This window comes from Lacerta agilis, chromosome 3 (genome assembly GCF_009819535.1).
Source record: "Lacerta agilis isolate rLacAgi1 chromosome 3, rLacAgi1.pri, whole genome shotgun sequence".
Lineage (NCBI taxonomy): Eukaryota > Metazoa > Chordata > Lepidosauria > Squamata > Lacertidae > Lacerta > Lacerta agilis.
In genome coordinates, this window is record NC_046314.1 from 8,522,517 (window position 1) to 8,535,507 (window position 12,991).

The following is a 12,991-nucleotide window of genomic DNA, read 5'->3' on the forward strand; positions in this document are numbered from 1 at the left end:
TCAAAAACAGTACACTGTGAAAAGTCCCACACAGATATTCGTATAGGTGCAAGTGTACAAGACCCAAATGAATTGTGAGGGTTGATTCCCCATTACTGGAGGCATTCCAGATGGAGTCAGTGCCAGATGCCAGGCATTCACTAGGTCTAGGACATCAGCCAGCGGAGGCTGAACCCAGCAGCTGTAGTTCATTCCCGTTTGGAATTTACCCATCTTCTAAGAGAATTTTTGACTCTATAGCCTCACCAGGTATGGGGCCATAACCAATATAAAGGCCGTGTTAAAAAGTAACCAGGCATTCATAACCAAACTGTTTTTCTCTGCAAATATACGGGACACTAGAGATAGGAAATCCAGGACCTGTATGCAATGTAACCCCACCAGAACCAGAAAATTAACAGGGTATTGTTTGTGATACGCTTTGTATGTTTGAAATGGTGGTACAGAAACTACTTAAAAGCCAATGCTGCCCAGCCTTAAAGCAACTGATGAGCTCAGTCCACAGCTGAGGAAAAACCCCTGCTTTCTTGCAAGTAATTAACAGACTAATGTTCCTAACCTTTGTGTCTGGCTAGATGTCTGTTTTGTTACACATAGCCCAGCACAGCTGCTACTGTATTCCCCATATGAATAAAGTGTTACCTCAACCACATTATCCTTTACAACATAGTACTGTCAACACCTGACCAATGCCATCATATGAAATCCCACCCGCCACAGTATGAATTAGGATGTGGTAGTCTTGCTTTTGCCTGGGCTCCCCTGCAATCTATTATTTTCCCCCCCTACAGAATCAAACAGCAAACAAAAATTAAAACTGATGATTATTTTTGGGCCAAATCAGTAGTAAGGAGCTCTGCTCCAACTGACTGCTAAACAAAAACGAAAAAGACAAACTACTGAGGCTTCAATTATATGCCTTAGGGAATTGCCCTTCAGTAACATCTATTTAGCACCAGGTTGGTAACCTAACAGTAATAATTTAATATATTTTAAAAGAAATCTTCCCTTTAAGGCAAACTGGGTGATAACAAAGTCAAGAATCCCACTGAACATAAGTGAATGGCAGTTGGATGTGCTCAACTTAAGACTACATGAGAAGGTCTTCAAGCACTGCAAATGTTTTTGAATGTATCCTGAAACATACAAGTACATGTGGTTAGCAGGCTAAGTAAAAGGACCCAACAGTTATGTCCAGTCGCAAATGACTCTGGGGTTGCGGCGCACATCTCGCTTTACTGGCTGAAGGAGCTGGCGTACAGCTTCCGGGTCATGTGGCCAGCATGACTAAGCTGCTTCTGGCGAACCAGAGCAGTGCACGGAAACGGCGTTTACCTTCCCGCCAGAGTGGTACCTATTTATCTACTTGCACTTTGACGTGCTTTCGAACTGCTAGGTTGGCAGGAGCAGGAACCGAGCAACAGGAGCTCACCCAATCACGGGGATTCGAACCGCCGACCTTCCAATCGGTAAGCCCTAGGCTCTGTGGTTTAGACCACAGTGCCACCTGCATCCCAGGCTAAGGAAGGACTAATACAATTCAGTACTTCATCTATCTCCTTTCTCTTCTTTTTTAATCTTCTGTTGTAGGGTTGGAGAAAAACAAGAAATCCAGTCAGTGTACTTCAGAGAAGATAAATGGGTATTTATATTGCTTTTGGAAAGGTAAGAATTTGCTATACAAATACACACGCCGCACTAAGTTTCGTAGTAGAGTTTTCAAACTAAAAAGTTTACTTATCACTAACATCACAGAGAACAATAGTTGGTTCCCATAATACCCACATAAACAGGTTAAGTTTACAAGGATAACAGCAAAGGATATACAATCCTAGAGTTTGCAGTGCATAATCCCAGGTACAAAACATTGTACTTTAGTGTTTGGAAAATAAATGTTCTTTACTAAAGAAGCGCCAGTTTAAGGGAATAAAAGAAGAACTAACAACTGTATGTTTTTAAAAGATCATGCAAAAAGGGCCAAAGAGAAGCTATAAAGATTGGTGCAATCTTATGCATGGAACTCAGAAGTTCCAGAGAGTTCAGTAAGGCTTATTTCCTAGCACCGGTGTTTACGATTGCAGCCTGCAGCACAGTCCTGGAATATGTGGTACAAATGCCCTGGAGCATGTACACAAGGGTCTTTCCCTCACCCATGAGTATCTAGCACAGACGTGGGTGACCTCTGGCCCCATCAGGTGCAATAGGGGTCTTAATTTGCTCCTGGTTCCACTGGCTGGAGCTCCCATCCAATCCTTGCTGCAAATTCAGCACTGAATTCAAGACCCATTTTTGGGAGGAATCTTTGCAGCTAAGGTGTCAGATTCCAGCTGCATCTGCAAAGATTCTCCCGCTGCAGCTTCATCTTAAATTAAAACTAGGGCTGGGAAAAAAGTGTGACTTTGAGAAGATATGCCATGTGGCGGCAGCCTTTTAATTGTTTGAAGCTACAGTTATTTGTTTTTCTCTTCCATTTGATGCCACTTCCCTTTGAAAATGTTTCTTTCACGTCTATAAACAGCTAAAGAGGGAAAATGATAGACAGCCTTGAATGGCACGTGCTAGTTTAGAAATAAGCTCCTGCAATTCTTTACTCACTTACCTTCGTATCTTTTGAACTCAGTGTGACCTACTTCTGAATAGACATGTACATGGTTGCAATGGTAACCTCATAGTCCCACCCACACCAGGAACAACAAAGTACCATAAATACATAGTTATTGAATTACTACACTATGTAGTAGTGATTTCATTAAAACCCACAGATGCTTTAAAGATCATTGGGATCTTGACTGCCTATCATATACAGGTGAAAAAAATGGTGCCTTATGCTTAAATATACAGAATCCAATGCAGTAGTCTTTGTCCACCTAAACGTGTACAGTAATTCATACACCTGACATTGGTCCCACTGGACAGAATGAAGTAGGGAAAGTTGGCATTTAGAGTTGAATATCTCACTTAAATTACAGGCAGAGTAATTTTTTGGTGGAAAAACATAGAAGTTCATTTTTTATTTCAACACATGAAAGAGTAAGATTAGAATCAAGTGACTTAAGGGAATGCTTCTATGGTTATTTCATATCCTTCTTGTTCTTTCTCCCAAGCACTTTTGCTATGTAACTTTCCTGTTGTTTTTGTATCTTGAATTCAGATGCTTGTTTTCTGCAAAACAAAAAAACCAAAACAACAACAACAACAAAAACCATAAAGCACATTGTAAGAACATTTGCCATGCAATTTTCTTTGTGAAAATAGACAACTAAATACTTGCTGATCTGTGGCACGTGTGAAATATCAGGAAAATAAATCTAACACTATTATGTGTGTGCCAACTCCTGAATAATCCTTTCAATATACAACCAACTGATAAAGAAAAACAGAATGTTGGACTTCCTATGATAATTTCACTGGGTGGTATTCAACGAAATTTATTTATAGTAGATCCACTGAAATTAATGGACTGATGGATTAATGTTCATTAATTTCACTGAATCTACTCTGAGTAAAACTTAGCTGGATACCACCCATTCTTTGCCAAGGGATCTTCAAATGAGTTACTGCTTCCACCTGCTCCATTAGAAACACATGCCTCATCAAACAGGAGATCACTGGTTTCTAGTATCAGCATTTACCACAGCTACAGTACTAAGCAACCATTAGCAGCATGGCAACCCAGAAAGAATGGAACAGTTAAGAAAGCAGGGAAATGCCCCAGGGGAGGAAACCAACAAAGTTGGTTTATGAAGTTGGTTTATTTCTACAATCCATAATTAAAATTAACCACAGTTCGGTGCCAGCTCCTGCCAACCTAGCAGTTTGAAAGCACATCAAGTGCAAGTAGATAAATAGGTACCACTCCGGCGGGAAGGTAAACGGCGTTTCCGTGTGCTGCTCTGGTTCACCAGAAGTGGCTTGGTCATGCTGGCCACATGACCCGGAAAAACTGTCTGCAGACAAACGCTGGCTCCCTCGGCCTATAGAGCAAGATGAGCACCGCAACCCCAGAGTCGTCCACGACTGGACCTAATGGTCAGGGGTACATTTACCTTTACAGTACTAGAGTTCAGACATAATGCTAAACTGCCATTAATTATTTTTTTTAATGGATGTGAAAGCTTCTGCTTTGAAGTTTGTGATATCCAAACCAGACCTTTGTCTTTGAAGAAGCAATGGAGGAAAGCACACACACAAACAAAACAAGTTTGAGGATAACTGTAAAAATATCTATTTAGACAGTAGTGATTCCAAAGGAAGCGTGTAAATGTCTCAGTAAGCAGTATTCTCTATTTCACACCACACCCCAAGATCTGAGGAAGCGTCAGGTGGAGGAAAATTGTGATTAAAAATGAAAAGAAATACTTAGATCCTACAGCCTTTAAATGTATCTGTGGGAAGGAGGGTATTGTTTTCTTTTCTTTTAATTATTTACTTGTGTTTTATCTTGTATTGTATTCTGTGAACCGCCCTGGGATCTCTTGAAAGGCGATATATAAATTTAATAGTAGTAATAGTAATAAAAGGGAAATAGTTAACTCAGTTACCTACAGGTGGGTAGCCGTGTTGGTCTGCCATAGTCAAAACAAAATCGAAAATTCTTTCTAGTAGCACCTTAGAGACCAACTGAGTTTGTTCCTGGTATGAGCTTTCGTGTGCATGCACACTTCTTCAGATACACTGAAACAGAAGTCACCAGATCCTTAAATATAGTGGGGGAGTGGGGAGGGGTATTATTCAGAAGGGTGGTGGGAATGGGTGATAGGCTGATAAGTGTGTAAAACCTGTTGACGACTCTAAACGGCTGCAATTAGTCTTGCAGGGAAAGGCAAGGGGTGAGATGGCTAAAGATGGCTTTGTTATGTATAATGAGATAAGAATCCAATGTCTTTGTTCAAACCAGGTTTCTCCATGGTTTTAAGTTTGGTGATTAGTTGCAATTCAGCCACTTCTCTTTCCAGTCTATTTCTGAAATTTCTTTGTATTAAGACAGCTACTTTGAGATCTTTTATAGAATGTCCTGGGAGATTGAAGTGTTCTCCTACTGGTTTCTCTGTCTTGTGATTCCTGATATCAGATTTATGTCCATTTATCCTTTGGCGTAGGGTTTGGCCTGTTTGTCCAATATAGAGAGCTGAAGGGCACTGTTGGCATTTGATTGCATACACAATGTTGGAAGATGAGCAATTAAATAGTCCTGAGATGGTGTGTTTGATGTTGTTGGGACCAGTAATGGTGTTATCCGGGTTTATGTGGCAGCAAAGTTGGCATCTGGGTTTATTGCAGGCTCTGGTACCAGTGTCCATGTTGAGTCCTGTTTTTGTATTATTGTGGGTGAGGAGCTGTTTGAGATTGGGTGGCTGTTTGTATGCGATGAAGGGTCTTCCTCCCAGAGCTTGAGAAAGAGAACTGTCATTGTCTAGGAGAGGTTGTAGATCTCTGATGATGCGTTGTACTGTTTTAACTTGGGAGCTGTATGTGATGACTAGTGGTGTTCTGTTATTTTCTTTTTTGGGTCTGTCTTGCAGCAAGTTCTCTCTGGGTATCAGTCTGGCTCTGTTGATCTGTTGTTTAACTTCATCAGGTGGATATTTTAGTTCTAAAAAGGTTTGCTGTAGATCTCTTAGGTGAGAGTCTCTGTCTGTAGAGTTGGAACAGATGCGGCTGTAACGTAGGGCCTGGCTATATACAATGGATTGTTTGGTATGTTTGGGATGGTAGCTAGAAGCATGTAGATATGTTTGTCGGTCAGTTGGTTTACGGTATAAGGTGGTGTCTATGTGTCTTAATACAAAGAAATTTCAGAAATAGACTGGAAAGAGAAGTGGCTGAATTGCAACTAATCACCAAACTTAAAACCATGGAGAAACCTGGTTTGAACAAAGACATTGGATTCTTATCTCATTATACATAACAAAGCCATCTTTAGCCATCTCACCCCTTGCCTTTCCCTGCAAGACTAATTGCAGCCGTTTAGAGTCGTCAACAGGTTTTCCACACTTATCAGCCTATCACCCATTCCCACCACCCTTCTGAATAATACCCCTCCCCACTCCCCCACTATATTTAAGGATCTGGTGACTTCTGTTTCAGTGTATCTGAAGAAGTGTGCATGCACACGAAAGCTCATACCAGGAACAAACTCAGTTGGTCTCTAAGGTGCTACTAGAAAGAATTTTCGATTTTGTTTCAGTTACCTACGTATTTTCAAAGAATCTACTAAAAGTGTCTTAGATAAAAAAAATATAGTTGAAGAGGTCCCAGCCTGAAATACTTACTTTAATGTTTGCTTCTGGTTGTTGATGAAGTTCTGCAGCTCCCTGATCTCATTTTCTTTGTAGTTCAGAACGTCCTCCTGCTTTTGAATATGGGTCTCAATTTCTGTAGGAGGAATTTGGAAATCGCTGATTTGTGATTTTGCTTCCTAAATATCAAAATCAAAGGGCACAAAACCAAGTTATGTACACAGAATTCCCAGCAAAGTTTCAAAGTGGATTGCTCTGGTTTGGTTATAATCAACCCAAACAGGTAGTGCTATAGGTACCACATGCTCTAGAAACCGAATTCTGTGCCCAGGATAAAAAAAAAAAGACATATTTATTTATTTTCTTACATTTATACCCTCCCTTTCTTCCAGCATAAAACTCAAGGCAGTTTAAGTGCCTGCAGGGTAGTCACCCATCTAGGCACTAACCAGATCCAGAACTGAGGGGCCCATGACATTGACAGAATACACAAGGTGCAGAGAAAGTGGAGGCAAATTCATCTATGCCCCTGAGCGCAGGATGATAGGGAGCTGCCGCCAAACACACACACACACACGGTACCTGTTTTCAAGTGCCTGCTTGCCAACATTTTTAAGTATACACTTTTACCTGAGGAATTAGGCTTTCAGACATTCATCCTTTAAAGTGCCTTAAAGGGTTAATTTCTCAAGTAATCCTCAGTCTGAGACAATAAAATAATCTAGTGAATTTACCAGCGCATTTGCTCAACAGCTTGTCTTTTTGGATTGATTCCTTCTGCACTTTGCTTTTTACCCGAGAAAGTCTACAACAGAAGGAATACTATTTTATTCACACGTGTCAATACCGTTAAACACAGCTGGAACAAGTAGTTCACATGTTGTTATCTGTCAGATAAGATGACCAGGAGCAAGTCATACATGCCCCTTATGCACCTTTGGAAACTTGACCTTTGTAATTATGGAGCAGACTGATCTGTAGAACAATGCTAGTTAGGCTACAGATTTAAGTGTGTACATTGCACTGACCCCCTTTAAGCTTCTGTTATGTTGTTGCAGTGACTTGAAAAGATCCACATATACCACTTCACAGGATCTAAGCTTTATCTTTTATACTGAACTCATTCTCGGAGTGTGGATCCATTCCTTATACAGTATAACCAAAGTATCACAGACATAACTATCTACACACAAGAGGCTTGAGGGAGTACCAAAATTTACAGAAGTAAAAATAGATAGATAGGCAGCCCTACGGGGGGAAACCCTAAACAGTACAATGTGGACTGAATATTCTCAGTGAGCACAGAATGCTGATGGGTTGGGTGGTGGGAATAAAAAACAGGAACTAAACAAAACATCACAGTAGAGGACACTGCTGTAGGGCTAGCATGCTGTATGACTGCAATTCTAAGCATGTTTACGAGGGTGTAATTATGAGAAAACATGCTTAGCATTGCAGCAAACAAGCCTCTTAGCTTGGAAAATTCTGGCATGCCCAACAATACTAACCCTACTTCCAGCTCAGTCAGGCTACTGGCTCATGTAGCCTGCTGCTGGTCTTATCCAGCAGTTGCTAAATCTTAGCACCTGCTTATAATGGAGAATGAAGACTCAGGGAGCAGCTGGTCAGTTGTTAAAACAGGTGCTAGGATACAGTAGATTTCTCGTTCCTTCCAGCCTCAGAACTGCCCGAAGTGGTCAAGAGCAGAGAGATACAGCTCCCTTTCTCCAGAGCTGCTACTGTTCCTTTCTTGCACGTGCATGGCTGTTCAGAGGTTGGGGGTGGGGTGGGGGAGACAGCTGCTGGTGCCTTGGGAACTGGCTAGCTAGTGGTCTTCTGGGAGACTGTAACTATCATGTCGCCAACTCCCCTTTTTAAACAACAAAACTTGAGCCTGTTCTCTTCACAGAGACTCCCACACCAATCTACAAGCATACGCAGTGTCAAAAGCTTGTTTCTCCCTCTCAAGTTGCTTTGACAGAACATCAATCTCCCCAAGGGCGAATTCCAGCTGTTCAGATTCCATAGCTAGATTACTCTTTGTCTTTGCATGTTCTTCCTCTTCCTTCTGTAAATTAGAACACAGTTGAAAAACCTATGTTATTAGATTGCCTAAGAGGTAAACCAACATTATAAAAAAGGAAGTAGTCAACTGCATCAGTAGGCAAAGATAATATGCCACAACTTTGGTGTAAAGTAAAAGTAAAGGACCCCTAGCTGGTTAAGTCCAGTCAAACTTTTTGACTATGGGGTGCGGTGCTCATCTCGCTTCAGGCCGAGGGAGCCAGTGTTTGTTCAGACAGCTTTCTGGGTTATGTGGCCAGCATGACTAAACCACTCCTGGCGCAACAGGACACTGTGATGAGTGCCAGAGCGCATGGAAACGCTGTTTACCTTCTCGCCACAGCACTATCTATCTACTAGCACTGGTATGTTTTTGAACTTCTAGGTTGGCAGAAGCTGGGGTTAGAGCAATGGAAGCTCACCCCGTTGCGCTGATTCGAACCGCTGACCTTCTGATCAGCAAGCCCAAGAGGCTGAGTGGCTTAGACCACAGCGCCACTCGAGTCCCCACTCTTAAGTACTGTATTCAGATACTAACTTCCGATATTAAAAATCGACATTGTAACAAGACATGAGTCTACATGGGAACTTGCACAAATCTTTGAGAATGTGCAATCTCTACTGCTGCCTTGATTATTTTTAACAAAAGAAAGAGTAAAAATATCAGAAATAAATTATTAAATGAAGGCTACATACCTGCAGTTTCCTTATAATAGCCTCATATTCCACCTTGCTTACAGAGTTCTCTTTCTGCATTGCTATCTGTTAAAAGAATGTTACATTTTATAGATTAGTTGTGTAAGAGACTATTAGAAAAAAATGCTGAATATATATTAGTTATTTTTGCAGTCTGATCCTATGCTGAGTTAGGTGCATCTATGTCTACTGATTGCAGTGGGCTTAGGCCAATCTAGAGATGTGAAAGCATGCAGAAAAAGAGAGAAAATTGTGGAAAACCCACCCCACCCTATTTTTCTGTCCCTCCCCATTTTGGAAGCAAACAAAGCAACAACAACAACAAACAGAAAAACGGTGGGGGGGGCATGGTTTTCAATTTTTTGTTTTTCCACACCTTCACCTCTCTAGGCATATCTGTATCTACTTAGGCTCAACCTGTTTGATGGCTGTTGCATAACAGCTTCTACTCATTTTACATGACTGTAGCTAAGGCTGATTGCCGAAGAATTGATGCTTTTGAATTATGGTGCTGGAGGAGACTCTTGAGAGTCCCATGGACTGCAAAAAGATCAAACATATCCATCCTTAAAGAAATCAGCCCTGAGTGCTCACTGGAAGGGCAGATCCTGAAGTTGAGGCTCCAATACTTTGGCCACCTCATAAGAGAAGACTCCCTGGAAAAGACCCTGATGTTGGGAAAGATGGAGGGCACAAGGAGAAGGGGACGACAGAGGATGAGATGGTTGGACAGTGTTCTCGAAGCAACTGGCATGAGTTTGGCCAAACTGCGGGAGGCAGTGGAGGATAGGGGTGCCTGGCGTGCTCTGGTCCATGGGGTCACGAAGAGTTGGACACGACTGAACAACAACGACGACTAACAACAATTTTATTTACAAAAGTACTTATATGTCAGCCACTCATGCAGTATCATAATTTTTAATCAACTGCACAGGCTTTTCGGCATAGAAAAGTCTTTAAAAGTGAGGGTGCCTGCCAAATCTCTACTTGAAGACTGTTCCACAGAATGGGACCAGTAACACTAAATGCCCAACTTCTGATTCTGTTGAGCTCCTCTAGGGATGTTCCTGGTAACTGGGCTAGGATAAGAAATAAGGGCTCAGGCAGTCCTCAGGGTGTCCTGCATCCAAGTTGTTCAGGGCTCAATCCAAAATCCTTAACCCAGTCCAGTGGCATATGGGCAGCCAGTGTAGATGTTTTAACAGCAGTGTCACATGCCGCTGGCCACCCAACCACAGCAGCAGTCTGCCCTAGCTGGAGCTTCCAGACCAGGCCTAAGTTTAGCCTTACATAGAGCGCATTGCAGTAATTACCTTGAGGTTCCCACTACAACCACTACACATATATGACTGGTGTGCTTTACACATATATGACCGGTGTGCTTTATTTTAGATGCTACATCATGTTGAGGGTCTCTGCTGAAATCTTAATTTGGCAACCACCTTAAATAAAACCAGATATAAAATCTCATTGTGTTCTCGGAGGCAATTGCTTCCATTTCTGAGTCATGAAGGCGCAAATGGAACAATTAAGTCTTCTGTCCAGTTTCCAACAGCAGCCAGCCATATGGCTGTAGAAAACCCACATGGTCATCCATACCTGCCAGCAACTGGTCTTTAAAGCTACACTGCCTTTGAGGCTGGAGGTTCTATCTGGAGATACACACACATGCACACAATATTTAATCCCTTTGTTCTGCTGGATGAGACTAAAACTCCCATCTAATCCAGAATCCTGTTTCCAGCAGAAAGGGCAGGAAGTAAACAATCCTCCATTGTTCGCAATCTCAGAAACTGGTATTCAGCAGCCTACTGCCTTTGGACACATAGGGTTTTATGAAACCACCATGCTTTACATTCAATGGCGAGAAGTAGGACGTGCAGCAGTGGCAGTGCTCTTGCTCAGTGTCTAAAATAATAATAATAATAATAATAATAATAATAATGGGATTTGTGTGCGCAGAGTGTGGGGTAGGCACAGAGGGGGGTGGGCCTGCAGAAGCCTCCATCCGCGAGGCTGTTTGCCAACGTTTCCCACGGGCTGCTGCCCAGCTCGGTGGCCGGCGACCGCCGAAGGGAACCAGCACGCCCCTTCCCACAACCCTTTATTGGAGGAAGAAGAGACGGGGCGGCCGCACCCGGCGCCTACAGCCCCACCTGTCGCCTCAGCCTCTCCAGCAAAGCCTCCTGCGTCTCGATCAGGTCTCGCAGCTGCTGGAAGGCCACGGACGACGCCATTTTGTCCCCCCCCCCTCCCCGCGAGCGCGCGCGCGCCTTGCCGTCCGTTGGAAGTGCGCGCGCTTCCCCCCTCCGGCCAATCACGCAGCGGCGCCGAACGTGAATCACGGGAGCTTCAGCGGCGGGCGCCCTCGCGAGACTTCTTCGCCCGCCCCTTCCGCCCAGTCGCATCAGAATACGCGAGGGGCGGGGCCAGAGCTGCCTGTTCTTTCTTCGCGTCCTACAGGAAGCTGGTGGCGTGTCCACAAAGCGAGTACTGTACCGTAATTCCCCTAATGCAGGCTCTGAGAGAGAGAACCGTAATTCCCATAATGAGTAGGACCTGTGAGACCAGGGTTCAAATCCCCGCTCATCCACGAAGCTGCCATCCTGCTGATCATGTATAGGCAGCCTTGTTTTTACCTTGTAATCTTTGGTGAAGGGAAAGAGGAGGGGTAATTATTAAAAACAAATCAAGTCAGGTTGTGTTGTTTCTCCTTTTGCAAATCTTGCAAAAAGCCACCTGGGCGTTTCTGCAACCTCGTATTAAAAAAAACTGCTTTGTAATTTGTTTAAAAAACTATATTGAATTTTTATTTTCTATAACCTGCCTTGGAACCTGATGAAGGGTGGTAAAAAAAAAACCACAACCCAAATAAATAACAATGTTTTGTTATATTCAGTGTTGATTACTACAACAATTTTCACTTTTGCTTTCCTCCCTGACCTGTGACTATTCATCTCTTGCACAGTTCATACCATGGGAGATTCTTCGTCTCTTGCACAGCTCATACCATGGGAGATTCTTCTTCAGATCCTCCTCCACCCTCACCCTGTCACTGTTTTGTTTTTGTTTTACTTTTAAATCCTGAAGTTGAGGCTCCAATACTTTGGCCACCTCATGAGAAGAGAAGACTCCCTAGAAAAAGACCCTGATGTTGGGAAAGATGGAGGGCACAAGGAGAAGGGGACGACAGAGGATGAGATGGTTGGACAGTGTTCTCGAAGCTACTAACATGAGTTTGGCGAAACTGCGGGAGGCAGTGAAGGATAGGCGTGCCTGGCGTGCTCTGGTCCATGGGGTCACGAAGAGTCGGACCCGACTGAACAACAACAACAACAACATGAGATAAAGCACTATGTTGGCATAGGGATAAACAATGTGTCGTTTCATTTTTTCTGGCACTCTTGTGACTTTCTGTGGTTGCAAAGCAAGTTAAAAAGAAATGTCATAGGTTGTTGTCCTTAATTACATAACTTGAAACTAAAGACTCAGTGGGATCACTCTACAAAAGGAAGAAGCCCTGAAAGGGTGGGGCCTGCTTAATATACATTGCTGTTATCTATTAAAGCAATACATATGCATAAACTTCCTCCAATCTAAAGTTACAACACAATACTAATTATACCATCTATGGTCTTTCCTTCATTAACTATTCATCACCCAAGCAGCCCCCACTGCACGTGATCTCTTTGCATTCCTTTCTTCTTCTTTTTTATAAGATTTTTATTATTTTCTACAATAAACAACAAATACAGCAAACAAAAAACCAAAAACAATTAACAAAAGACAAAAAACACATCAAACACATTAAAACAACATAAGAAATAACAAAAAAGAAACTTATACATACCTAAACTGGAACATTGAATAAATCATTGTTTAATTCTAATTTCAGATCTTCTTTAGGGGGACTTCCCCCGTTCTCTCGGCTGCGTTCAATACTAATATACTTTGGTAACTTTGTAACTATTTTCTTAACATTCACCATTATT

The 12,991-nt window shown here is 42.5% G+C and overlaps 1 protein-coding gene across 1 annotated transcript; it reads right to left on the bottom strand.

The window, feature by feature from the left end:
• Nucleotides 1-1,708: 1,708 nt before the first annotated feature.
• Nucleotides 1,709-11,248, bottom strand: SPATA24 (spermatogenesis associated 24). The gene is made up of 6 exons (XM_033142782.1): nt 11,156-11,248; nt 9,000-9,065; nt 8,177-8,307; nt 6,974-7,044; nt 6,273-6,375; nt 1,709-3,162 (listed from the first exon to the last, which is right to left on the bottom strand). The coding sequence occupies exons 1-6, from the start codon at nt 11,234-11,236 to the stop codon at nt 3,072-3,074; spliced, it is 543 nt and encodes a 180-aa protein (XP_032998673.1). The 5' UTR covers nt 11,237-11,248; the 3' UTR covers nt 1,709-3,071.
• Nucleotides 11,249-12,991: the final 1,743 nt, after the last annotated feature.